The 27,775-nt window shown below is 35.8% G+C and overlaps 1 protein-coding gene across 1 annotated transcript; it reads left to right on the forward strand.

Moving 5' to 3' along the window:
• Positions 1 to 259: 259 nt before the first annotated feature.
• Positions 260 to 27,007, forward strand: LOC137028189 (uncharacterized). The gene is made up of 9 exons (XM_067396960.1): positions 260 to 276; positions 2,891 to 3,174; positions 3,373 to 3,467; positions 3,724 to 3,787; positions 20,224 to 20,283; positions 24,380 to 24,709; positions 25,171 to 25,506; positions 25,843 to 25,982; positions 26,975 to 27,007. The coding sequence occupies exons 1-9, from the start codon at positions 260 to 262 to the stop codon at positions 27,005 to 27,007; spliced, it is 1,359 nt and encodes a 452-aa protein (XP_067253061.1).
• The last annotated feature ends 768 nt before the right edge of the window (positions 27,008 to 27,775 follow it).

A 27,775-nucleotide genomic window follows, 5' to 3' on the forward strand; every position in this document is an offset into this window, starting at 1 on the left:
GTGCTGGGAGCATCCATCAGCAGCATTCTGTAAACTAAGTAAAACTTGCATCCATCAGCAGCATTCTATAAACAAAGTAAAACTTAAAGCAAATTTAAACAGCAACAAATGAACAAATAATGGAAAATAAATGTAATCTCTCTGAGTCAAATGAGAGAGCGCGGCCGCGGAGATAACTAAATCAGGAATAGGGAGCTCGCGTCGCGTCAGGGCGTCAGAGCTCGCGCTTGATGGCCTTTCAGCTCTTCAAAATTGCATAATGGTAATTCTGAATCTGTATGATAAATTATTTTGCAATCATGTTAGAATAAAGCAATATTTCTCCAAATATGCGCAATATTTTTGACTAAGAGCCCTAACGGAACGGACGCTGTTCAGTGAAGCTATGTGAACAACACAAAAAAAAAACCGCAGCAGACGTGAGTGAATTCATTCGTGTTGATAATCTATTCACAATATAACGTTAAGTTGGCCGAATGATGAGAGAAGTAGGTTTTAGTTTCACTATCTCAGCACTGATGTGATGATCCGTTAAAGCATATCACTGCAATGACGGACATTGACCGGGAATTCACAGTATAATAACTGAACGGGGCTTGTCATCATAAATCGATTATATTTAGGTGTTTTGCAACTTCAGTGTAGTGATTTATTGCAACTTCAGGAACGTTTACTGCATTCTTACCTTCGAGAGATAACTTATTGATGTGTGATGATGATCACTGAAGCAGCTCCTGTGCTTTCGGTGTGAGAGCGGAACATTTTCCAGCCGCGCCAGCCGTATTGATTGGCCAGGCTCGTGACTCCCAACAAATCAGACGGACGATGGGCGGGGCTTAGTCTAGGCCACAGAGCGGTGCGCTCTGACTGAGGTGGCTGGATCAGTGCCAGATCGCGCATTTCAAAATAAAATGGTTTTATCGGCAAATCGGTTTTGAAAATGGCCGATGCCGATAACAATAAAAATGCTTAATATCGGCGCCGATAATCGGCCACGCCGATAATCAGTCGACCCCTACTCTCTATGGAGGATAAAAAACCTCTAGGATTTCATCAAAAATATCTTAATTTGTGTTCTGAAGATAAACAAAGGTCTTACAGGTTTGGAATGACATGAGGGTAAGTACTTAAAGGGATAGTTCACCCAAAAATGAAAATTATCCCATAATTTACTCACCCTCAAGCCATACTATAGTGTTCATGACTATCTTCTTTCAGAGGAACACAATCAGAGATATATTTTAAAATATCCTGGCTCTCCAAAGAAAATCATGGGATAATTTTCATTTTTGGGTGAACTATCCCTTTAATGACAGAAATGTCATTTTTGGGTGAACCCTTAAGTGAATTCTTTAATTTCATTGTATACACATTATCCTATTGCAGTATTGATAACTTTACACATCAAGTGATTCATTTAAACTATAAATATTGTAAATATCGATCTGATCAAAAATCCATGTGAAAATAGCCCATATTTAATAAAACAACATTATAGCCTTAGGTAGCTCAACCCTTTTGACTGTATAAGCCCCGCCCCTCACTGCCTTTACCGCTGGTGCTGCGGTTCTACAGCTGGATACTAGTACTATTGGGATTCGAGCGGTCAGGGTCAGATTCGAGTGGTCAGGGTCAAGGCGCAGGCCTTGGAGACTCGTTTCGGAGCTTCGGCGTCGAACGTCACATCACGAACGAAATGACAAACTTTGTGTGTTGCTAACTTTTAACCGGCTTCTTGCCTACCATGATCTACTTTCGCTTTCACATCACTATCGACATAAAAAATTATAGACAGAATCTGGATTTATTGTCGGAGCAGTTGTGAAATTATGTTCAGTATTTTTCCCTTGTGTCTTTTGCTCCTGCTTGGTAAGACATTTTTATTTATAGCCTACCACATTTGCTATATTACTATTATTAGCCCTGTTTCCTGGTGTTGCGTCACCAGTGAAAATCAAACGCATTATGATGTTAAATTGTTAAATTATAATGTTAAACGGGAACATAAGACAAATAGGAAGTCATTAATTTGTTAAATTGTAAATGTCTTTTGTTTTTTGTTTTTTGTTTTTTTTTGCTTGTTTGTTTGTTTTGTATAGCTCCAGTAGTCTTAAATTAACCTATTTAATGTTGTGATTTACTAGAGCGCTCAATCTGGAAAACATCTAAAGGGCACATATTTGAAGCCAGCCATATAGTAGCCTAATTTTTAAACAATAGCCTAGTTGAGTTAAATAAAACTGCCCAGCAGGTTCGGCAAACATTTAACCCAACCGCTGGGTTTGTTATGAAAACCGTCTGTGCCACTAAACATACCAGCATGTATATGTCACAGAAGTGTTGAACTAACCTAAACAGGAAAGCCAAACTCAGGGTAGGCCTACGTTTAGAGGACAATGATTTACTAAAAATGGGAAAGTTTTTTCCTTTCTTTTGATCCCTATTCACTCTGATCTGAGAAAAGGACTAAAAATGGTGTATTCTGCTGCCATGTGACTCTGTAAAGAAACTATGTGCCTAGTGTTTGAAACTCATTTTCAAAAGTTTGCATTTTCAAGCCTTTAAAATGCTGATGTCATGTGAAATGAACAGGCAAAAGGTTTAAGCTTAAACAAGCTGGTTTAAGTTGAACGGTGTTGTGTAAACAGTCCCTTAAACACAAAGAAACTAATATACTCAGTATTTAAACTTAAAAAGAGTTTCAGTGGTTTTTGTGTGCAAGACAAATTTCTTTACCTGCAATCTTAATGATCTGTAGAAAAACATTTTCACAGCACTTTCCTGTGTGTTTCCATTATCTGTGAAATGATTTAAAATGATCTGTTGATTTGTTCCTCAGGTTTGCTCGGTGTTGATACAGATGAAGTGTCAGTGTTTGTGATTGAGGGAGATTCAGTCTACACACTGGTGTTAAAACAAACCAACAAGACAGAATTAAATGGTATTTCAACAACACTCGCATCGCTAAAATCACTGGAGATCTCATTAAGAGTTGTACAGATGTTCAGTGTAATGAAGGAACTGAGAGATTCAGAGACAGACTGAAGCTGGATCATCAGACTGGATCTCTGACCATCATGAACACCAGAAACACACACTCTGGAGAATATAAACTAGAGATCAGCAACATCTTTAGACATATGAGGATTAAGAGATTCCGTGTTTCTGTCACTGGTGAGTGTAATTTAGTCATTCAGAGCTTTTTAAATACAGTGGCCAAAGCTCACAGTGTTGAGATGCTGCTTAAACTGAAAAATAAAACACAAATCAGTTAAAACAATATCATTAAACTGAGCTCTAAACAGAAAAGTGTAAATATTCATCAGAAATATCAGTAAAATCGATGGGGGCGTCTGTCTTTTATTATTACAGGTGTGGCTCTGTCTTCATTTACCATAGCAGGAATAAGTGCTGCTGTTCTGGTGCTGCTTGTTGCAGTTGCTGCTGTGATTTACTGTCACAAAAACGTAAGTGGTCTTTGGCATTCACACATTACTGTTGTATTAATGCGGTACAAAAGATGACAGTAGTTTATCAGACTGAAGGTTTGTTAAGAGAAACATTCTACTTTAAGATAGTAGTCCAATACTTAGAAAAAAAAAACACACTCAATTCCTCAAACACAATTCCAATATTAATTTTATAGTATCTTTGTGTTTGTTTAACTGAATAATCAGTCCTGTTCATTTCTTTTACCTTTTGTTAATCTGTGTTTTATTACAGAAAAAAAAGATCCACTTTACTAATCTGACTGATGATAAAAGAACGTCCAGTGTTCCTTTAGTCAGTGAAAAGGGGGGCAGAAAAGAGGACGTGAGAACGGGAGAGGATCAAACTCAATGAAAGGGTCAATTACGTTTTAAGTGTTTCATTTGCTTAAATATTGCTTCCAAAAAAGGCGGTTAAGCAATAAATCGGCATTAAAATAAGAATAAAGTAACACATTACCAGCAATAGATCACAGAGTGCTTGATGTTTTGCAGTATGTGTACACTCTTAAAAATTCTGGGTTAAAAATATCCCAAGTTGGTTTGAAAATGGACAAACACAGCGACTGAGTTGTTTTGACCCAGCAGTTGGGTTAAATGTCTGACCAACGTGCTGGGCAGTTTTAATCAACCCAAATATTGTTTAAAAATTACTATTTGGCTGACTTAAAATGAACCCAAAATAGGTTGGAAATTCAAAATCAGGCACATAATTACATTTAATAGAGGCAACAATAATAATCAAAATGCAAACTTTTATTAATAAGCAATTTAATAAATGTTTATGGTTTAATTATTATTCATTAATCTTTATTAATAAATGTTAATTTACTAAACATATGAGTAAATGTTACTTTCCAACCTATTTTTGGTTCATTTTAAACAAGCAATACAGTAATTTTTAAACAATAGTTAAATAAAACTACCCAGCAGGTTGGGCAAACATTTAACCCATTTGCTGGGTTTGTCCATATTGTTTTTAACCCAGCAATTTTTAGAGTGTAGGTTATTAAAGCTGCTAAAGTGATCCAGACAGAAACAGTGAGAGATTTCTCTGTTTCTTGTCATTTGCACTGATCTGGTTTGAAATACCAGTTACTTTGTGCCGTCTGTTTACATCCTCTTATAACTGACTGTTTTTATATGAATACCTTGACAGACAGACATTATGACCAAACAGTGTATTTGACTGATCACTTAAAATCATCTTCACAAATACACAACTGAGCGTTTGAAGGCAGCTGTCAATCAATCAGTTCTCCGGTACTGACTCTGCACTACTGATAAAGACAAGGACAAAGACTGTCAATGTTACATCAAATCAAAACATGTTTTTTATTTATACTTTTTTAATCACAATTGAGTTATGTCTTCCTGTTTAAAATAGTGATATTGAGGTGCTGATTAGATAATATTACTGCCAGGTCTTGTGTTTAATGTGAGGATGAAGATGAAGATCTGTGGGGTGTTAAATATGAACATCCATCTCTGCATCTCTGTTCATGAAGCATGTTTAGTGTGATGTATGTAATGTGTTTTCTTCATCTGTTTATGAGCATTAACACTGTCACTATGAGATGATCTGCCTTCACTTGAATGTTTATTTAATTTGACAGAGATGTTTCTTTTTTATTTGGTAAGACTGTCTGTCTTCAGCTTTGACTTATTTTTTTTAAAAGGTGGATATGGTGGAATATGTAGTTAAAATTTGCCAAATATAAAGAAATAAGAGCTGGACAGATGATTTTGTTTCATTAACACTACTTTTCCAGCATTTTAATAAGCTGTTGAAATATTGTAAATGATCTTTGCATATGAAGAAGTTTTATTTTGTGGTTAAAAAAAGCAGAATAATTTTAGATATGTTTTTGTTTCTTGGTTTTGTTTTCTCTTTAACTTTTCATTAGCTTATATAAACACCCTATTTTTCTGAAACAAGCAAAAAATAACTTGAAGGATATTTGATTGTTCATGTATGTCATTAAAATCACCTGATTCAATAATAACTGGTTTCTTTGAGTGTTGAATTTAGTTGTGACTATAGATGTCGCTCTAATACAGTTACATTACAGACAGTAAGTTATTATAATATTTACTATAGTAAAACAGTAATAATGTGACATCAGACACCACTGTCTTAAAAAAGAAATGATGTAAAGAAAAAAAATATAAGAAAAAATATGTTTATGGTTTAGAAATTCTTTTGATTTTCTTTTTTAAGTGGTGGACATTATTAAAATCTCTATTATGAGCAATAGTAGTGATGCTTTTTTTTAGTGATTTTTTTTTTTTTTTTTTTAAACAAGACCAAACTCATTAAATCAGTTTAATGCGGTTTAAGTTTAAATGACTTAAAAAGCCAAGTTGATTTAAATTGAAGGCAACATTTGTTTCTAAGCATCAGCATTGCAGAAGTCAAGAGCATTATAAAAAATAGATTGAAGGAAAAATGGCAAACTCAATTAAAAAATTCAAATTCAAAGCAAGAAAAGAGCAATGGTTTTGCAGGATTTAAAGGAAAGGGAGACAAAATAAGGAATGCCAGAAGGAAAATGAGGGACGAGATGATTCAAGGCTTAGGTTGAACAACACACTGGGCTAAATTAAACACTGTTCACAATAGGTACATAACACAGGAAAATATGATTTCTGTGGGCAGGAGGAACATGTTATGATATTGTCAGAAATATAAAAAAGGTAGGCCTATTTGATCCAAAACTTAGGAAAGCTGAAAACACACTGATTTAAAATATTTTCTTACGAAAGAAGTCAGAATATGTAATAATTTATTGTTTCAATACCTTAGAGAAACTAATTTAAGTGTGTTTTTTTGTTTTCTTTGTTTGTTTTTTTTTAGTAATGTACAATGTAGACCGGTCCACACTCCATACCAGTTGGTGGCGGTAATGCACCAGGTCGTTGTTTACTAACCGCCAATAAACCCTAGAAGAAGTATCCTCAAGCGGTCAAACGCTGTATTAGTTTCACTATTGAGGGTGTGTATCAACTTTCTGTGAGTTCCTATACATGTAGTCCTGTTTTTAGGTGTACAATACAGAAGCTTTAGGTGGAGACATACATTTGATGCGGGATGTAATTTACGTAAAATGAAACAGATCAACACACACAAATATATCGCTAGGTTGTGCTAGTTTTCGTGCTGCGGGTGTATAAACAACAGAGGGTCATTTACTGTCACTGCACCGTGTATTAATGTTTTATTATCATGTAGCTTGAGAAACTCACTTTATTTGAATGAAAGAATGTTTTCATAAACTAGCGCACGAGCTGTTTAAGCTGTTGAACTTAAGCGTGTAAACTTTACCAATAATGTTTGAGTCCTGTGTTTCAGACATGAATGATTCCTCATGCTGTTATTACAGATCAGACCTTCTATGTGAAAAGTCCCTCAGACCCACACTGAAGGAGGGACTCGAGACTTTATTATCACAGATGTCAGAGATGTGGTTCTTTTGACCAGTAAACACCCACTCTGAGCACACTAGCATAGGTACTGAAATCTACCTAAACACTTCATTAACCACTTATTTGATAATGATTTTTTCTTCTTCTTAAAAAACAAAAACAAGTTTGTTGGATGACACTCTTTCTCCCCGTTCCTCATGTTTTGTTCCCTGATCCTCAGGTGGCTTTACAGAGCTGGAGATGGAGCAGGAACGGATATCTTGAGCAGTCCTCATGTATTTGTGTCTGATCTTCACCATTATCAGTGGAAACTTAAGGTGAGATTTTCTGTCTGATTATGTTATTGATCTTACACTAAATTTCAACCATTGTTTTACCTACAGACAGGAGCCTGTTATTATAAAACAAAATAACTTTTTGACAACCATCAAACACAAATCATGAATTGTAAATAATTGCATGTATTCTTAAAATAACCCAGTGTGCCAGTGCATGATATAACCTTTATTACAAAGAAAAAACAAGTATCAAGAATAGTTCTGCAGAAATAACACTTGAGCTGGAAATATCTACTGAAACTACACTCTCAGGTGTCACTGAAGGGACTTTCTCAAACATTTAGGTACTAATAAGGGGTAAATAAGGTACAGTGGTGTACCTGAGAGTGTAGCACTGCTGGATCACTGCATAAGATCAGCATGCCATATATAATATTTACATTTTTCACAGTAATATCACTGTTTGACTTGAGAGACCTTTTTGTCAAACATCAAACTAATGAGTTCAGTATTATGTAGTAAAATGGCTTCCCTGTAGAGCAGAAATCAACGGTTTCATGTGAGTAAAATGCAAAAATCCTTGCAACGACTCTCTGTCCACACAGACTGACACCTCAGACACACTCGCACTGACGCACTGTTGACACCTCAGTCACACACTCGAACAGACGGGTTATTGACGCCTCAGACACACGCTTGCTTTATTGACACCTCAGACAGACACTAACTGACATCAAATGCAAACATCCAGCAGCAGACTCATTCTCATGCACAAGCTGTTTATCTACCCAACGGATCAAACCACAGTTGTGTACAGATATAAATAAATGAGCCCACGGCACGGTTCACTTTGTCACCTTTTGATGATTAGTTTGCAACTATGTTCTGCAAACATGAAAATGCTGCAGCAGACCACACCATTTACATGATTTATCCCTTTAGGATCCCTGCTGTATGTCTTATCTATCTCCTGATGTAACATGGTGATTCTCACAATCCCAAAACTCATCCATAGACTCAGAGTCGGAGGTCGTTGCAGGAGGTTCCCAATGAAAATGATCAAATAAGGGTCTGATACTTAGAAAAACCTTGAAGTTTGGTCATCTTCTGAACACGATTGGTGCATATTCCACATGACTCTCCACTTCAACTTTCTGTGAAAATTCATAACACAAGATATAATAATAATAATAAAGTAACAATTCTTTTATAAACACATGGTTTGGTTGTGTGTAAGATTTATGTGATAGATCATTTTACTGTGAAAGCTCATTACTGCCACTGGGCCTGTTGCAATAATCGATATATAAACTTGTCACACAATATAAGGAAAGATCAGACATCGACAGGTGAAAAGAATTATAGTGTTTTCCTGATAACTCCAGTATGTAAGCATAAATCTTAATAGACTCAAAGCCACAATTCACTGATGTATATAAATGTAAAAACGCAAAATGGTGCTCTCTCACAGCTAGCATTAAGCAGGTTTCATAAGGGAGAGAATGCATTTTTTGCATTCCACTTTTTCTGGGGGCTTTTTTTCCCCATTGTTTTCTGTGTAAAGTGCATTAGATGGATGTTTGACCGTCTTTTGCAGCATCTTGTGCATGCATTATTATGCTGTTATATTATCATTATTCAGTGGCATAAACAAATGTCTTAAAATCACAATAATATAGTTTATCGCAATTTTCTCTGGAACAGTATATCAGCCAACAAAAGTAGTTATAGTGACAGGCCTGACCATAAGAAAAAAGAAATGAAGCTAATCATGGTAAATCATAAAAAAGTGACATACAAAGTCCAGATTATGAGATTAAAAATTCCAAATTATGACACACTGTACTTAAGTTACATTTTAAGTTTTTAATCTCATTTTTTGAACTTTGTATGTGATATTTTCAACTTTTTAGAGTTGTTTTAAACATGACATTTTACATTTTTAACTGTATAATTTTGATTTAGTATGTCATAATTTTAACTTTTTGTTCTAATTATGATTTACCAGAGCATATTTTTTCTTCTCAAGTGCTGGAAATGGACTTAAATATTATAGACAAAATCAAAAGTGCACACTGATCTACATATGACTTTTATTATACAAATACTGAACAAATGAACAGTACATTTTCTTACCGTTTTCTGTGAGTTTCTCTTGTAGAATTTCGTCTCAGCGTAAGTGATCTCGACTTCACAAGTCTCAACTGTTTCAACAGCAATAATAGATGAATTAAAACCACAAAACTCAATCTTAACTTTGTGTTACTATTAGGGCTTTCAAATTTAACACCAAACTGCATTAACAAATTTAATTTGCCATTAGGCCTGTTACTTTTTCCACATGCAAAAAGTTCCTAAAAAGAGTGTTTAGCCTTAAATTTAGAGTTACACATAAATCACACGAATATTTACACATAAATCAAACAGAAATTAGATGGTTAAAAAGGGCGTTTTATTTAATGAGCATTCAGGCTTAACAGGCAAAAGTCATCACTGATATAGATTTTACTTTGAGCAGCAGCTGCATGTAAGATTGTATATAAAATGGAGAAATCTTTTTTATTTCTTAATTTAAAAAAAAAAAAGTTATGTTTTTGCATTTTCAACATTGATGTAGTTTGAGAAATGCAGTCTGTTGTTTTTTATTTTGTGAGTGAGATAAGTAAACAGCAGCGTCCAGTCATTATATGCAAATAGACGTATTATGATGAGTGTAATGTTAACTACAAAATTATGAGGATAATTTTAATTAAATGATAAAATATGGCTATCAGCACATTTTTTAAAGAATTATTTCATTTATTGTTTAAAATGATAAAATAACACTTGCCTTCTTTATCAGTTTTTCTATATTTCTTGCAGATGCAAAAGATCCCGACGGCAGCAACAATCAACAGAGATCCAACAGCAGCAGAAGCAGCAGAGATCAACACTATCAGAGAGACTAGAGGAGCTGAAGGAGAGTAAAAGAGAGACAGTCATTATTGTAAGCGAATCAACAGAAGACAGAGATCAGATCAGTAAATAATCACATATATCATCTCTGTTGTACCTGCACATGTGTGACAGAGGTGAGTGATGTCCAGATGTTGAGTCTGGTTGCTGATGGGATTGTTCAGCACACAGCTGTAGGTGTTTTTATCCTGATATTCCACCTCCAGAGGTAGAGAGAGACTGATGCTGAGATCAGACACACTGATGCTGGACAATAAACTGTTTCCTTTGTACCAGGAGAGAGTCACATGACTCACATTCACAGCTGAACACACCAATGAACAATTTGATGATGATGAAGAACATTGTGAAGAGTTACTGCTGATGACAGGAACAGGCAGACGAGCTGAAAAACATGGGAGAATAAACAGGAATATGAACACGATAATCGGCTTGTATTTAATGTTGTGAATTGTAGTGAATCTGTGCAATAAGTTGAGTGAGTGTTTAGTTTGTCAACTGGCACTGAATCTGTCTGTCATCTCAAACTCTAAAATGATTAAACATTTGAATATGTAAATAGAATATGTAAATGTTTGGACAAATGATCTCTACTCACCATAGACAGAAACATTGAATATTTTTGTTGATTCTTTTGCTCCACTTATCTCTAATTTATAATCTCCAGCATGTTCAGTTGTGATCTTTGTGATGGTCAGAGATCCAGTTTGATGATCCAGCTTCAGTCTGTCTCTGAATCTCCCATCAGGAACATTATATGTGTAGAAGGTTTGATTCTTTTTCTTCATTTTAGCTATCAGAGAGTTTTCAGCTCCAAATTTCCACAGTATGTCGTAGCCTTCATGTATTTCAGTAACATTGTTGTATAAAGTGACAGAATCTCCCTCCATCACTGACACTGATTCACCAAACACACCTGGAGAAATGTAAAATATGGTGATGTAAAATATCAGTGTCTTTATAAAGTGGTCTACTGAGTGACTGTTAGAATTAAACAGAAAGAGCAAACATTGCCGCAGCGCTTACAGATTGCTTGGAAATATATTTAAAGTAGAAATGAATGGAGTAATATGGCAGCATAATTTATGAAAAAGACAGATAACCACATATAACAAAATGTCACAACCTTCAGGCCCCCTTCATCGCAGCTTAATGCCACAGTGTTTTCTACCACAATAAGTATTATAATCCATTTCACAACTGTCAACTTTAAACCCAACACACAGTAATACACTGGATATTCACACTAAATATTAATGTATTAAACACATAAATGCATTAACCCCAGATATGAACTCAAAGCAAACAGGTTTCCTAAAACAGCAACAACTTTTAATTTAATTTAATATAAAGTAACAGGGTTAAAGTTGATCTATTTTAAATGTTAAGCAACACTAGGATCAAAATGATGGTTGAAAAGTAAGTCATATTTTAAATTTTGGCACAACAGAATTATTAGATAAACCTTGATTTAATCTAGATTAAAGCTTAATCCTTACTAGTGCGACACATCCTTAATCTTAATTTGTTTTGAAATGTAGAGAGTTTAAAGTTTCATCATTTATTGAAAATAAATACATGATAATTATTGCAGATTGAAATACACATTTAATTGTGCTGGATATTTTAAATAAAAAATTTTTTCAATAAATGAGAGATTTAGATCATTAGATCGCTGGATAGTCTCATATGAACTATAAGGTTCCTGCACATTTTGATCAGTGAATTTCCATGACATTTGTAGATGTTTATGATCACTGCAGAAGTATTTTTAAATATACTCACACACACACACACATGAAATATGGACAAAAAATGACCTGATATTTGAAAGCAGCTCAACGGAAAGTTCACACTTTCTGTTGAGATTTCCATTATTTTCATGACATTTTTTCCAGACCTGGAAATTCCGATGTAAACTTCCTAAACCCAACAGAGACCTGAATTCAAAGTTAGTAGATCTTGTATTATATTCATAATTAAATTGGTACATAACAGCAGATAAAAATAATCTAATTTGAACAGTAGCAGCAGCTTTATTAGTCTGAAATTTAAAACAAGCCATAAAAAATGTTTTTTAACTTACCAGTCAGACTCCAGCAGCACAAACAGAACAAAACCAACTTGTGACACATTTTCTCCAGTGGTTCAGTGTGTGATTAACAGCAGAACTGCAAAAGGTGTTGTGTGAATCCTCCCATGACAGCGTTTGACACTCCTAGTTCACATGCTGCTTTTGCATATGATATAAGGTTATAGTTTTTAATTACTTAATCGATAAAAAAAAAAATATTCATAATGTTTATAAAAAGGTTAGGGGTTCATATTAGTATTAGTACACTTTAGTGCCTTTCAAAAGGGTACCGCACCAGTGACAGCCTTTGTTCTGAGACTGTAGTTACCCTACTGTTTCAAATAGCTAAAAGTAGAAGAATATTGTGTGAATTGTGGATGGACTACATTTCATGGTGAAATTAATCATAACTCTAGTGATATTAAAATTGTTTATTTATTCTTAAGTTTAGTGAGTACACAGTTAACCTTCTTATGGCCCTCATTTCCCCTATACATTCAGGTTCTTTGGGGTCAATTTGGACCCCACACATTTACAGAGCAATTGTGTAAAAATGTACTTTTTTAAATACATATGATATACATTTTTTATTTACTTCTCAGCTATACATTTATGCTGTGTTTTGGGGGATATCTGGTATTTTTTTTACCTATTTACTGCAAAATTACTCAACTACACCATTAGCGTGCATATGAAACATTACATTTTTCTGAAAAATTACATTAATGATCATCTAAATTAAATATAAATTGTTTCTGGATATTGATCTAGGTGTTGGAGGAAGCTGGTTAGAAAAAAATGTTGGCACTGAAGGTTTAGAACTGAAGTGTTTTGACCATATACATCCAGCAGAGGGCCATAGAGATCCATTCATTTTTTTCTGTATGTGGCCAACTCATCAAATCATTTTTAAAAAATATTATATTTAAACAAAATACATTAAAATAAATATTTTTTGTGAAAGTTGTTTTGGTTGTTTAGGGAGTTCTGAAGTGTCTATGTTTGCAATAATACCATATAAATTTGCAAAAATATAACTAAAATGCAAGAAAAAATATCCTTAAAGGATTAGTCCACTTTCAAATGAAAATTTCCTGATAATTTACTCACCCCCATGTCATCCAAGATGTTTGTCTTTCTTTATTCAGTTGAAAAGAAATTAAGGTTTTTGATGAAAACATTCCAGGATTTTTCTCCTTATAGTGGACTTCAATGGCCTCCAGACAGTTGAAGATCAAAATTACAGTTTCAGTGCAGCTTCAAAGAGCTCTACTCGATCCCAGATGAAGAATAAGGGTCTTATCTAGCGAAACGATCTGTCACTTTCTAAAAAATAAAAAATAAAAATTAAAATTATATATGTTTTAACCACAAATGCTTGTCTTGAACTAGCTCTCTTCTTCTTAGAGATTAGAATTCCGGCAGTGTAGACAGAAGTGTATTGCTGCCCTCCACAGGTTAAAGTTTGAACTAATTGTTATATACTTGCACAAGCATATTGTATATGAGAATTTAGTTCAAACTTTGACCTGTGTAGGGCAGTAATACACTTTTTTTTTAGAAAATGACAGATCGTTTCGCTAGATAAGACCCTTAATCTTCATCTGGGATCGTGTAGAGCTCTTTGAAGCTGCACTGAAACTGTAATTTTTACCTTCAGCCGTTTGGAGTCCATTGAAGTCCACTATAAGGAGAAAAATCCTGGAATGTTTTCATCAGAAACCTTAATTTCTTTTCAACTGAAGAAAGAAGGACATGAACATCTTGGGATGACATGGGGGTGAGCAAATTATCAGGAAATTTTCATTTGAAAGTGAACTAATCATTTAAGATTTTGTTTGTATTTACAAAATATTTATTTCAATAAACCAAATGTAAAACATTATTGACTTTAGAATAACAAATGATAAAAAAATGTAAATAAATCCAATAGCAATAAGCAGAAATTAACGGAAGTTGTGTGTGTGTGTGTTTGTGTGTGTGCATGCAAAAGTGTTTGTGTGTGTTTGTGTGTGTGTGTGTGTGTGTGTGTGTGTGTGTGTGTGTGTGTGTGCTTTTGTTTATATTACATTGTGGGGACCAAATGTCCCCATGATGTAATATAAACCTGAGTTCACCTACATCGTGGGGACCAGCCAGCGGTCCCCACAATGTAAATGGGTTTATAAATCATATAGAATGAGTTTTTGTGAAAAAGTAAAAGTTTGCACAGTTTCCTGTGAGGGTTAGGTTTAGGGGTAGGGGCAGGGTAGGGGGATAGAATGTACAGTTTGTTCAGTGTAAAATGCATTGAAGTCTATGGAAAGTCCCCACAATTCACAAAAACAAACATGTGTGTGTGTGTGTGTGTGTGTGTGTTTGTCACTTCAGGATTTTCAAAGTTGTCATCTGGTTGGTTGAATTTTACAGGATGTCCGGGAGATGTGTGTGTCATGTTCTTTAATGGTCCGACTGAAAACAAATGCTGTGACGCGAAACCCCCTCGTGGAAGAAGAACGTCGTCATGTTTTCAGGTGTGACAATGAGCGCTTTCCAAGATCAACTGGATTTTCAAAAGTATGTGAAGTTCAAGGCTCCACTGTTGCAGTAAACTTGCATAACATTCTTGAATGAATAATTTATTAGATGCACAGGTCTGTTATTGTAGGGACTATAGGCTTTTTCGAGATTCTACACTAGCCTGCCACCGGCTGGTGAAATCATCTGGTTGCAGGCGGGGGAGGACAGAGACGGGCGTCAGGTCAGACACTTCCTGCTTTCTGTAGTGTGCTGAACCAACGTCATTCATGGAAGACCACACAATTTTTGCATTGACTGTAGCTGAAGAAGTGGATGCGATTGAATTAAGAATATATATTTACTAGATAGCATAATCTTAATTTGTGTTAATGTTTTGTGTGTTGTCTTTGAATATCAGATATTCGATATCAAGATTGATTAAATACAGGAACTTGTCTAAGAAAAAACATGCAACACACATCGTCCTTGTCATCACAGAATCTGACCTTTGAGAATAAAGTGTGTCGTCATCAAGGCTTTCACAGCCCATTTTGAGCAACTGCCAGACCTAGGCGGCTGGTCTTGTTTTGCACTTTGATGGCACATGTGATCGTAAGGCGGCTGAGGAGTCAAACTGAAACCTGCTGTGGTTTGTTTTCTAAACTTGGTTTGATCCATTGGGTGGATAAACATATGTTGGTGACACTGGGAAATTCAGAGCATGTGTTTAGTTTGTAGGTGAAGAGTTTCTTCCTGTCCTGTTACTATTTACAGCTTTTTGAGATTATTCAGTCTACTGGGGGGAAAAAAACACAACAAACTGTTTGACACTGAGGCAAAACAATATTAATAAAGTTAGTCAATCTCCATGCACGTTGAGCTAAAAACATGAATCTGGATGTCCTATATTTTGAGTAGATCTACTGCTTGTGTAGTAGCAGAGAATAAATATGGACTAAAAGATGTGAGTCAGGGCCTGTATCAGCTCATTCTGTTTTGATCATCTTGTTATGGTGAAATTTGCATACACAGGCTCCTTCTCTGATTTTCTGCAAGGAAAGTGCCATCTTGTGGTAAGAGTAGTGTAGAGCAATGTTTTAGATTCAAACATTCTGACACGCAAATTAAAGCATTCATGTGACTGGAAAGAAAGTGGGCTTTAACTTGAGGAACTATGTATCCAGTAGTTTGTTTGGAAACAGAAAGGGAAAAAAAGAAGCCCAAATTAACAAGGAATCAATAATGGCAATATTTTTAGACAGAGAAAAATCATATGATGTGATATGGAAAGAGGGACTGTTGATTATGCTCGACAAAATTGGAATAAAGGGAAGAACTTTTAATTGGATTAAAATATTTTGATATGAAATACAGTATCTCACAAAAGTAAATACACCCCTCACATTTTTGTAAATATTTTATTATATCTTTTCATGTGTCAAAACAAGAAATGACACTTAGCTACAATGTTAAGTAGTGAGTGTACAGCTTGAATAACAGTGTAATTTTGCTGTCCCCTCAAAAATAACTCATCACTCATTAATGTCTAAACTGCTGGCTACAAAAGTGAGTGCAACCCTAAGTGAAAATGTCCAAATTGGGCCCAATTAGCCATTTTCTCTCCCTGGTGTCATGTGACTTGTTAGTGGTACGCTCTCTCTCTCATACTGGTCACTGGAAGTTCAACATGGCACCTCATGGCAAAGAACTCTCTGAGGATCTGAAAAAAAGAATTGTTGCTCTCATAAGTAAGTGCGCAAGACTGTCTCATGTCTTAAAAATGCCGAAGTGCAGTGCCCTTAATGCACACTACACACACACTACCTTGAATACCGCTTCTGAGCGGTATTCGAGGATAAGCGTATCCCATCATGCGTTATTTTTGGGAACTCACATGCCCCAAAATCGTGAGATGACAGGGAAAATATATGACTGTAAGTTAAATTAATTATATATTACATATAATTTGGTAGTAAAATATAAAGTGTTGCGCATTTTATTGATGCAAAAACATTTTTTATCACTTAAAGAAGCACCACAATTTTAATATATCTTCTGTTAGTTACATATCGACCACTGAACAGACATTTAGAAGTGTATTTTAAAATGCAGAGTACTGAAAATAATAATTAAAAGCTGTAAACGCTTGCATTTGTTTACAAGACTATAAGTGTGTCCCATCAGGTAATCAAAAGTTCTACACACACTTGCGGTCTTCACGCCTGCTTGAGCCAAATGCAGGAAATACATCATTTAAGTAGACAAGTGGTCAAGTGCAAAGGCCGCAAGTGTGGAAATTTGGACAAGGCTTTTGTTTTCCTGCCTGCACCGTTTCCCACCACTAGGTCGTTGTCATGTTTTTTTTATTTTAGTCATCACTGTCAGCTGTATGTCATCATCACCTCATTTGCACTTGTATTTAAGTGCCCTTGTTTCTGTTCATTATTGTCGGCTACCGTCCATGTATAGGTGTGTGTTAAAGGGATAGTTCACCCAAAAATGAATGTGATGTTTATCTGCTTACCCCCAGCGCATCCAAGATGTAGGTGACTTTGTTTCTTCAGTAGAACACAAACGATGATTTTCAACTCCAACCGTTGCGGTCTGTCAGTCAAATAATGCTAGTGGATGGGAACTTCTACTATAAGAGTAAATAAAACTTGCATAGACAAATCCAAATTAAACCCTGCGGCTCATGACGACACATTAATGTCCTAAGACACGAAACGATCGGTTTGTGTGATAAACCGAACAGTATTTATATCATTTTTTACCTCTAATACACCACTATGTCCAACGGCATTCATCACTCGATTCGTGAGGTCTGATTGCGCTCTGACAACAGCAGTGATGTCTCGCGCATATACTTCAATGAGAGCGAGACATCACTGCTGCTCCACAGGGTAGTGTAATCAGCCCATTCCTCTTTTCTGATATTGATATATTGATATAGACTTGGAGTGATCATATAAAGAAAATGCAAGATGATTTTAAATATAATGAGATGTTTAACAGGTTCGGATTGGGGTGCTAGTAGAAGAGCCGTGAGAGATGTATATGTTTAATAAGACCAGTGATAGAGTATGGAAGTGTAGTGTATTAATCCGCTGCAAAGATACTGCTAAAGAAATTGGAAATAATACAAAATCAAGCTTTGAGAATCTGCCGTGGGGCTACAAAATCATCTCCAGCTTGTGCGATTCAAGTGGAGATGGGTGAATTACCTCTGAATTTAAGATACAATCAGCTGATGATGAATTATTGGGCAAATTTAAAAGGTTGTAATTAAGAAAAACACCCTACAGTAAAGGCCCTTAGCCCATGTAGGGAAATTATGAAAGCAAAGGGAGAATATTTTGTTTGGTCATCAAATAATATGGCTAAAGAAATGGGATTAAAAGAAAAAAAGTATAGTCACACAGTACCTTATCCAATGACACCACCTTGGATGTTTAGAAATTGGGCAGATATAGTTTATAAAAGACTGAGAACAATGCACAAGGCTTTTATTGTGATATTTTACTGATAAGTCAAAAGAACCAAAGAGTGGAAATACTGACTTTGTTATTCCAGAGTTAAAGATAAATATTAGGGAAAGAACACCTGACCATTTAACAGTATTTGCAGTTAAATGCAGTACAATGGTTAGAACATAATAAGCTTAAAATGGCAGTAATGTACTCTGATAATTTATCAGCATTGGTTTCTTTACAGTTTTTATCATCTCAAAATAGACCTGATGTTGTGTATGAAATATATGAAACTCTGTACAAACTAAATCATATAGGAATAAGAATTAGATTTATGTGGATTTCAGCACATAGGGAAATTGATCTAATCATTTAATATATCTGAAGGTAGGTTATGAACAGGGCTGACTATCCACATCCGTTCACTGAACATCTGATGCAATTCCACACAAAACTTTAATCACGCTAACTAACAGCAACAACTTCTTGAAACAGTCAAAATGATATTACCATTTTTCGACAATGCTAAATCAGTTTTGTTTTTCTCCTGGGTCTGCATTTTCTCCTGGTTTGCATGCATTTTTTGATCTCCTGACCTACTTTTTTGCATTTCCTGTTGATGCAGAAGATACTGATAGCAGTTACAATCAACAGAAAACCACCAGCAGCAACAGCAGCAGAGATGAACACTCTCAGAGAAACTGAGTTTGGAGGAACTGAAGGAGAGTAAAAGAGAGACAGTCATTAATGTAAGTGAATCTGTTTGATCTACAACTGAAGACCGAGATCAGCTCAGTAAATAATCACATATATCAGCTCTGCCGTATGTGTGACAGAGGGAAGTGATGTCCAGATGTTGCTGATGGGATTGTTCAGCACATTGTTTTCACCTCACAGCCAGTGGAAAAGAATCGGGATGGGACTCGGGCAGAAATCATGTTCATGGATGAGATTATTAATGTTACTTTATGAAGCAGAGCAGGGTGAGTGTTGTGGGAACAGAAATGAGGCTGATAGATACATTTGAGTGTGTTGAAAATTGTTATAAAGTTATGCGTTCGCTCAGCGGCTATGAGACACGTGTTGCATGCTGCAGTAAGATAGATCGATATTAGGCATGTACTCGCTGTAAATCAAGAAACAAGATATGTGGGTATGATGTCATTGATAGGGGATGCACGGACATGGTCTGTGTCTGGGTTAAAATTGTTTATTTGTCTGGATCTAAATTCTTGTAAACATTTGGGATAATGTAAGTACACAAGTCAACAAAATATATAACAGTGTTCTAGTGGTTTTTGGATATTTTCATCCAAATATCTTGCATATTGTGCCTTTTAAATGTCAGTAATTTTAAAAAAAATGAAGCATTTTTTTGTGATTAATCAAAATTAAAAACATTATAGTTTTGTACATGTGACTTGTGCTGGCAAAATGGGCAAAATCATATTAAATAGTATATATAAATTCAAGTGCATCACATAAAAATCACTTTAGTGTGTTAATTACAAATGAACTGATTATTAAAGCTAATGTAGTTCAATCAAGTTTGATTAACATTGACACAGATCTATATTAAGACCTGCTGAAATGCACGGATCTAAAATAAAGTTACACATCAGATGTTTTTCCCCAACTGTTAACCAAATGTTCATTTAAGACATAACAGATTATGTTTGTCTGAACACTCACCAAGACAGATACTTTGCAGCACTCTAATTCTGTGTATATGTGTACATCGGGATTGCACACTCTCTGAGAGAGATCTCTGATGTGTGAGCTTCGAAACTGTCAGTAGACCCTATCATTTTTTTTCTTCCGTCTCGCATTGTTAATCCCGCAGCTCATCTGAGTCAGAATGAAAGCTGCTGTGGTTTTCTTCAGATATGTGGTTTGATCTGGACAAACATCTCATAGGTGAAGAAGTTTGTTCTTGTCTTATGAACCTCAAAACAGCTTTACAGTCAAATAAAATACTGTATGTATTAAAAATTGTGTTTCGATGTTCACTAAAGTACCTTTTTCTGTTTTAGATCCTGTGTTTGTGGTCTTTATCTTTCCTGCTGCAGTTGGCATCTCAGATAACAGTGATGGTAAGTTATTTGCAAGGTGTAGCAGATTTCTCTGCAGAGTATCAATTCTTCTAGTTTCTAGATATAGGATACTTTAAAAACAGTCTTGCAAGTGCCCCTTTTGTGCATCACACCTCCCCTAACTCACAGACACTGGTTCAAATGACAGTATGACAGCTTTTGGAATCAGGAACACGTCACAAAACATCCAGTGTACTGTTACATCATGGGAAGAATGGGATCTATGCTAATATTTGTCTGTCTCCTCCTTATCCCTGAAATTACTGTATCCAGATCAGATGGTGGACCTGCACCTAGACACAACCTCATCACAGCCCTGAATGTCAGCAGAAATGGTTTCAACTTGATGATCCCCTGTGAAGACCTCATTGACACGTCAGCCATTAGAATAGATCCTCATCAAAGACCACGAGAACCAGACAAGTCCTCTGCCCAGACTCCTATGACCAGCTTTATCTCCATAATGGCGTAATGATCCGATCTTCAAATATAAGATCTTTAGAATATTCTGAATGCTACCAATCTGACTTCTGACTTGTGCTGCTGCATGAATCATGCAGTGTTCATTTGGTTGGCCAGAGGACAACTTAAGAATACAAAACATACATCTTCTAGATTACTTCTTGGTTGGATACGTTTGAGCATATCTGGTAAATTGTCAACTACAACCTATATGTACTCAAAGACACATTTACCACTTGGAATGGAGTAAATGTGTCTTTGTAGGTTGTAGTTGACCAGTTTACCAGGTATGCTCAGACGTATCCAACCAAGAAGTCATCAAGAAGAACAGCAACAAAAACAATATTCAATGATTGAAGGGATAAAGCAGTTATGCTTCTCATTGAAGCCTTCTCATGGGGTACATGCTTTTATCTTTGACTTAAAAGACCAACAGACCAACAACAAACTCTTGACCTGTAACATTCATGTTTATTTAGTTAGAAGATATTTTACCATAGCCCTGGCGAGAGGGGGTAAAATACAAACCTTTATTGCGGTCAGAATGTGTAGTTACAAAATCTACCAGCAAGTGGATTTCCTTTTCTCTTCTTCACCTGAACTTTGCCTTCCTGAGTCACTGGGTTAAAGGCCTACAGAGCCCCTAAAGGGACATGGTGGTAGAAAAAAAAATGGGAAGGAAGGAAATTTTACTTGGTGGTGGAAATTTTTTTTTTTTCAAATCTTTTGCGTTCCCTCGCAAAGATGTTTTGCGTTCTCTTGCAAAGATTGCGTTCCCTCGCAAAGATGTTTTGCGTTCCCTTGCAAAGATTGCGTTCCCTCGCAAAGATGTTTTGCGTTCCCTTGCAAAGATTGCGTTCCCACGCAAAACTTTTGCGTTCCCTCGCAAAGTTATAATCGTTCCCTTGCTGTGAGCTCGGACAAACACTTCCTCTTTAGTGTCCCGCTGGCTGGCAGTAGTGTTTCAGTTAGTAACATACGTTAATAATGCACATAATTAATAGAGTTTGAACTTGTTGGACTCAAAAATGAATGCAGTCAGTGCTTATGTCAAGCAGTTAAGTTGGCAATATATTCACAGATTCGAGCTTCCCGGATTAATAACTCGTGAGCTAAACGTTGTTAAAACACAAATGCAGCTACTTCTAATCATAGTAACCTAGACAACAAGCTACAACAACCCAATTTTCCTCAAATGTGTTTTATAATAAATTGGTCTCTATGAGCAGGCGGCGGAGATACACGCCTGAAGGGACCGTCTGAAAAGTGCAAAACCCGAAACCCTTTTGCTCATTTTATATTACAATAACTTCACTGTAACACACTGTACTGTCACCAAATTCAGTTCATACATCACTGCTCTCCTGCTGGTTATAGGTACTACAATACTTAGTTTGGCAAGTAGCACATAAAGGCCTTCTTTACACAAATGATGTTGGTACACAGCTTACATTCAACAGCTTTTGCATGATAATGGCTTACTGGATTTGATGGCATTACAATTTATTTCATATTTTTACTAAAAACAGTGAAGTTATTATTATATTATTTTATTTAATAATTAATAATCATAAACAAAATAATCATATATATATATTTTTTTATCAAACTAAGTGTTGGGTTTTGCACTTTTCAGACGGTCCCTTCAGGCGTGTATCTCCGCCACCTGCTCATAGAGACCAATTTATTATAAAACACATTTGAGGAAAATTGGGTTGTTGTAGCTTGTTGTCTAGGTTACTATTGGAAGTAGCTGAATTTCTGTTTTTAACAACGTTTAGCTCACGAGTTATTATCCGGGAAGCTCGAATCTGTGAATATATTGCCAACTGAACTGCTTGACATAAGCACTGACTGCATTTCTTCATTTTTGAGTCCAACAAGTTCAAACTCTATGAGCCGCGCATTATTTGTGTGCATTATTAACGTATGTTACTAACTGAAACACTACTGCCAGCCAGCGGGACATTAAAGAGGAAGTGTTTGTCCGAGCTCACAGCAAGGGAACGATTATAACTTTGCGAGGGAACGCAAAAGTTTTGCGTGGGAACGCAAAAGATTTGAAAAAAAAAAAAAAAAATCCTCCCATCCCAAATTTTTTTCCACCACCAAGTTAAATTTTTCTTCCTTCCCATTTTTTTTTCTACCACTATGTCCCTTTAGTGGCTCCGTAATGGTCAGAGCTCTACTCTATACTCTATATTTAGAGCTCTACAATTATGTTTTTACTAGTAAGAATTCCAATTGCAGAGCTCTCTAATTCAGTTCTACTAGTTAACAATTGAATTAGAGAGCACTTTAATAATATTTGTTAGTAGTAAGAACTAAATTAGAGAGCTCTTTAATTCAATTGTTAACTGAATTAGAGAGCTCTGCAATTGCATTATTACTAGTAACAATTGAATTAGAGAGCTCTCTAATCATTATAGCTACTAGTAAGAATTCAATTATTGAGCTCTAATTTAATTCTTATAGTAAAAATGCGATTACTGCGAGTAGCCTCACTGGGAACAATTTAAGCTAAACGGCTTGCCATAGAAGCAACGTCGTTTACTACGTCATCGCTCTCTTTCCATATGGAGGCTCCCAGTCCTAGTTTTACTTTCACTTTAGTAATTTGAGCTGTGCTCACATTAGAGCAAAAGAATGACGCTTTTCTTTAATGTTCTTGTAGTGGTTTTGTTTTTACTTGGCCACGGTAAGATCTTTTCTGTGTGTAAGATCTCTTTTACAGTGTTAAGTGGATTTCTGTGGCATAGGCCTCCTGCGCATTTTTGCCGCTGGCTGGGTGGGTTAGTGTCACAGAAATGGATTTTCATCACAGAAGAACGACGCTAATGCAATTGAAACGAAATAAAATGGGCCTTTTGTAAAGGTCACGTATAGGTGTAAACAAGTAGGCTAACTTAAAAGTTGACGCTTCATATCAGTGCATAAGCTGATCCAATGTAGCTTGATTAAAAGCTTCTGCTTGATTCATAAAATATAGTCCCAAACGTTGCCTGAAGACGTTATTTAGGTGAGTTGTTTAGAACTAAAATATATGAGAAAACAAGGCACTGTATTATAGATCTACTCGAGTCAATGCGGTAGAAGTAGGCCATTTTGGTTACTATTCACCTATGTGATGTTTATTATGAGTTTATCAAAATGTTGATTATATAAATGCGTATATGTAGAAAGAAAGGGGGTCAAAAATGTATATCAGGCTCGATTTTGTGTTTAGGCCACATTCATGAGACTCGTGTCTGTTTGTCTGATGCATAGATGAGTTAATGTGTAAATCTCTTCTGCTGTTTGTTTATATGTGTTACAATATATATACAGACATATTTCTCTGCCCACAATCTTTATGATCTACGGAGCCCCGCACATGACACGCAAGAAAAAATAAATAAATAAATCGAGTGCACTATTACTAATTCGTTCCCTCGATTTATAAATCATGCGCATGATTTATATATCGAGGGAACGAAATAGTAGGCTAAATTGTGCGCACGTTTTAGTAAATCGAGGGAACCAAATAGTAAATTGTGCGCACGATTTAGCCTACTATTTTTTCATACATGTCATGTCCATAATGGGCTCCATAATGACCTGTAGAAAAACATGCACTATTGTGTATTTTGCTTAGGTGCTTCTGATGTTGGTTCAAATGGAGTGTCAGTGATGGAGGGAGATTCAGTCACTCTACACACTGGTGTTCAAACAAAACATCAAGAAGATATTAAATGGTATTTCAGCAGTATTCGCATCGCACAAATCAGTGGAGATTTCAGTGATATCTGTACAGATGTTCAGTGTAATGAAGGTACTGAGAGATTCAGACACAGACTGAAGCTGGATCATCAGACTGGATCTCTGACCATCATGAACATCATAGACACAGACTCTGGAGGATATAAACTAAAGATCATCTTCAGCAGCAGCGACAGTGAAAAGATCTTCAGTGTTTCTGTCAGTGGTGAGTCATTAATTAATGTTTAAATTTTGTTTATTTAGTTTTATTTAGTTATGTTTAAAGCACATTGTTGGTGTTTATTTTTTACAATGATATTCAGAGTTTTCCTGAATATTAGTTCACTTACAGTATAGATACTCTCTTTACTGTGTAGTTTACATCACGGTCTGTTTTGATTTAAATCTTAATCAATTATATTGGCAAACTTTAAGTTACATTTTTAGAAGCTGCAGTTGAGCTCTGACAGTTGAAAGTGTCTAATCACTCCATCTCTGATCAGCTTCTCTTATTATGTTTAAATGAGAATTTGATATAAGCAAAGTATGAAATAAATGTTTCTTTTCAGATCTAAAGTCAACAAAGGGCTTGTTCTGTGGCAGTGGTGTTCACAGTTTCTCATGTTGTGAAGGTTTTTTTATTTATTATTTAAACCACAAAAACATCCTCCAGTATCTGTGTTTCAGGTGTTTCTGCTGCTGAACGAGATGAAGTGAAGACAGTCAAGGAGGGAGAATCTGTTACTTTAGATCCTGGTGTAATAAAAAGCCCAAATGATGAGATGACGTGGTATTTTAATGAGACTCTCATGGCTGAAATCACTGGAGATCAGAGTAAGATCTGTACAGATGTTCAGTGTAAAGAGAGATTCAGAGACAGACTGAAGCTGGATCATCAGACTGGATCTCTGACCATCATGAACACCAGAAACACAGACTCTGGAGATTATAAACTAGAGATTATCATCAACAACAGCAGCTTCAGCATCACCAGAGTGAAGAGATTCAGTGTCACTGTCACTGGTATGTAAATAATTCAGTCATTCAATGGATTTTCCTTTGAGGAATTTGCAAAACATTTCAATAAGTGTTGGGTTGTGGAAAATAACACTTTGACTAATGTTATTAACATGAAAAATACATAATATCAGCCAGTTTGTCCTGATAGCACCACTGATTCCAGTTGAGCTCAAAGTGCTGATGCTGTTTTAACAAATGGCGGCTTCTGTTGTTATCAGTTGAATCAATGTCATTCGCCTGATGACCAAAGTATAAATGTGTAATAATCAGACAAAGATACTGTGAAATACTGGCTGTATCATCATTAATCACTCTCTAGTGATGTCTGTCTGTCTTCAGGTGTTCCAGATTCAGATCTGTCTTCAGGTGCTGCAGCAGGAATAGCGATTGGTGTTGTTGTTGTTCTGCTGGTGTTTGCAGCTGCCGCTGTTGGTGTGATTTACTGTCGCCGCAGGATCCATACAGCAGTTCAACAGGATGTAAGTATTACAGATCATTTAACAAGATATATGAGATTTACTGTTCACGCAAAACCTTTAAAAGAACAGTGGTATGAAGTCATTTTGTATTTTATTATTATTATTATTATATAAGTCTAATTCTTTTTTTATCATTGGCTGAAACAAAAATGCAAACTGTGAATAGTCATTTTTTGTCCTTTATTTTTAACACTACACACTCTTAGAAAGGATGTGTTAAAACTGACTCAAAATGTGTTAAACTCTTACACATCAATGTGTGAGTTTAGGGACAACGCTTGTGCTAATTCTGACACATTCACTGTTTTAATGATTTTAACACAGTAAAGCCAAGTTCACACTACAGGACTTTAAATGTCGGCAGATCGCTGTGCTGTTCAGACTATGTGACTTGCTGTGGAGTCTTGAAGTCGTTGTGGTGTTCACATTATGTGACACTACGTAAATGATCTGCAACAGGAGTTTACACATTACACGAGCTGACGACAACTCTGTCACCCAACAACTTTAATTGAAAATGGATGTTGGGAGGAAATTACATTAAATTTTGAATTAAATTCAATTAAAATTAAAATAACCCATTTACACGTAATTTTAAAACATTCTGGCTGACATCCCATAGTTAAGGCGGCTGTTTTAAAACGTTTCCTTTATTGTTTCCATGACAACACGTCATGGTCGTCACGTGACACACCGCGGCCAGCTGCCCACACTGTATGGCAGATTTATTGCTTTTCTCACCGTTTCATCAACTATCTGATATTCAGATTCTCAAATATGTGCAAGTGAGTGTTTTGTCATTTAAAAACCTATTTAATGACCTTGGTGTTAATATATAACGTGAATTCATTCATTTGTCCTGAAATACATGTGGCCGGTGAACTGGGAGAACAATAGAGTGAGTGAGCTTTAGTTTCTTACACAATGTGTATATGATATGAATAAACATCAGCAAATTATATTTGAATGTATTGTTATTTCTGCTTCCATAGACATCAGTGATACGTGACACCACAGGATATTGAGTCGGCCGACAGCTCCAGATATTTAGCATGCTAGATATTTGTCTGGTGTCTGCAAGGTGTCAGCGATGCGCCAGCGAGCCTCTTTGATGCGTCATTCAGTAGTTCACACATAAAGATTTGTGAGCACCGATCACTCGCTGATTTTCCCCCGTTCACAGCCCAACCTGTCGGCGAACTCGTTAACTCGTAAACTTGGCATAAATGGGTCAGGAAGGTTAACCAGAGGTGTAGTCAAGACCTGACCCTCCAAGACCGAGATCAAGACCATTCAAAAGGGAAGTTAATGAGATAATTAAGCACTAGTGATGAACACCTGCTGTTAACAGACAGAATCATTGAAGGAAAGAGGAAAACAACAACAAAATAAAACACCTGTGCTACTTCTGATTTTTTCAGAATAAAGCAGAATAATATAATTTTTTTCAAATTTGCACTGGTCTCTTTATCAGGTCCAGTCAAAAAACATCACTTAGACATCAGTGCTTGTGTTTTGGGACAACACTTGTGTTAATATGTTAGAATGTCTTGTGTCAAACACAGACATTCAGAATGTTTCAAAAAGCATTTTTGTTAAAAAACAACTCAAATTGAATAAATTCTTACACATCAGTGTGTGAGTTTAGGGACAACACTTTCATTTTGACACATTCATTGTGTAATGATTTTAACACAGTAAATGTGTCAGGAAGGTGATCTGTTAACAAGCAGAATCACCAAAGGAGAAAATCACAATTTTAAGTTACCATCATCGGGGTTTGCTTTAGTTGA

The sequence above is a fragment of the Chanodichthys erythropterus genome, chromosome 10 (assembly GCF_024489055.1).
Source record: "Chanodichthys erythropterus isolate Z2021 chromosome 10, ASM2448905v1, whole genome shotgun sequence".
NCBI classification, from domain to species: domain Eukaryota; kingdom Metazoa; phylum Chordata; class Actinopteri; order Cypriniformes; family Xenocyprididae; genus Chanodichthys; species Chanodichthys erythropterus.

Bases quoted from the DNA above. Each gene is read 5' to 3' on its own strand.
- LOC137028189 (XM_067396960.1), top strand. The intron at 3,788-20,223 runs GTGAAAAGGGGG...TTTCTGTTTTAG, and splicing joins GTCCAGTGTTCCTTTAGTCA to ATCCTGTGTTTGTGGTCTTT. The intron at 25,983-26,974 runs GTAAGTATTACA...CTGCTTCCATAG, and splicing joins ATACAGCAGTTCAACAGGAT to ACATCAGTGATACGTGACAC.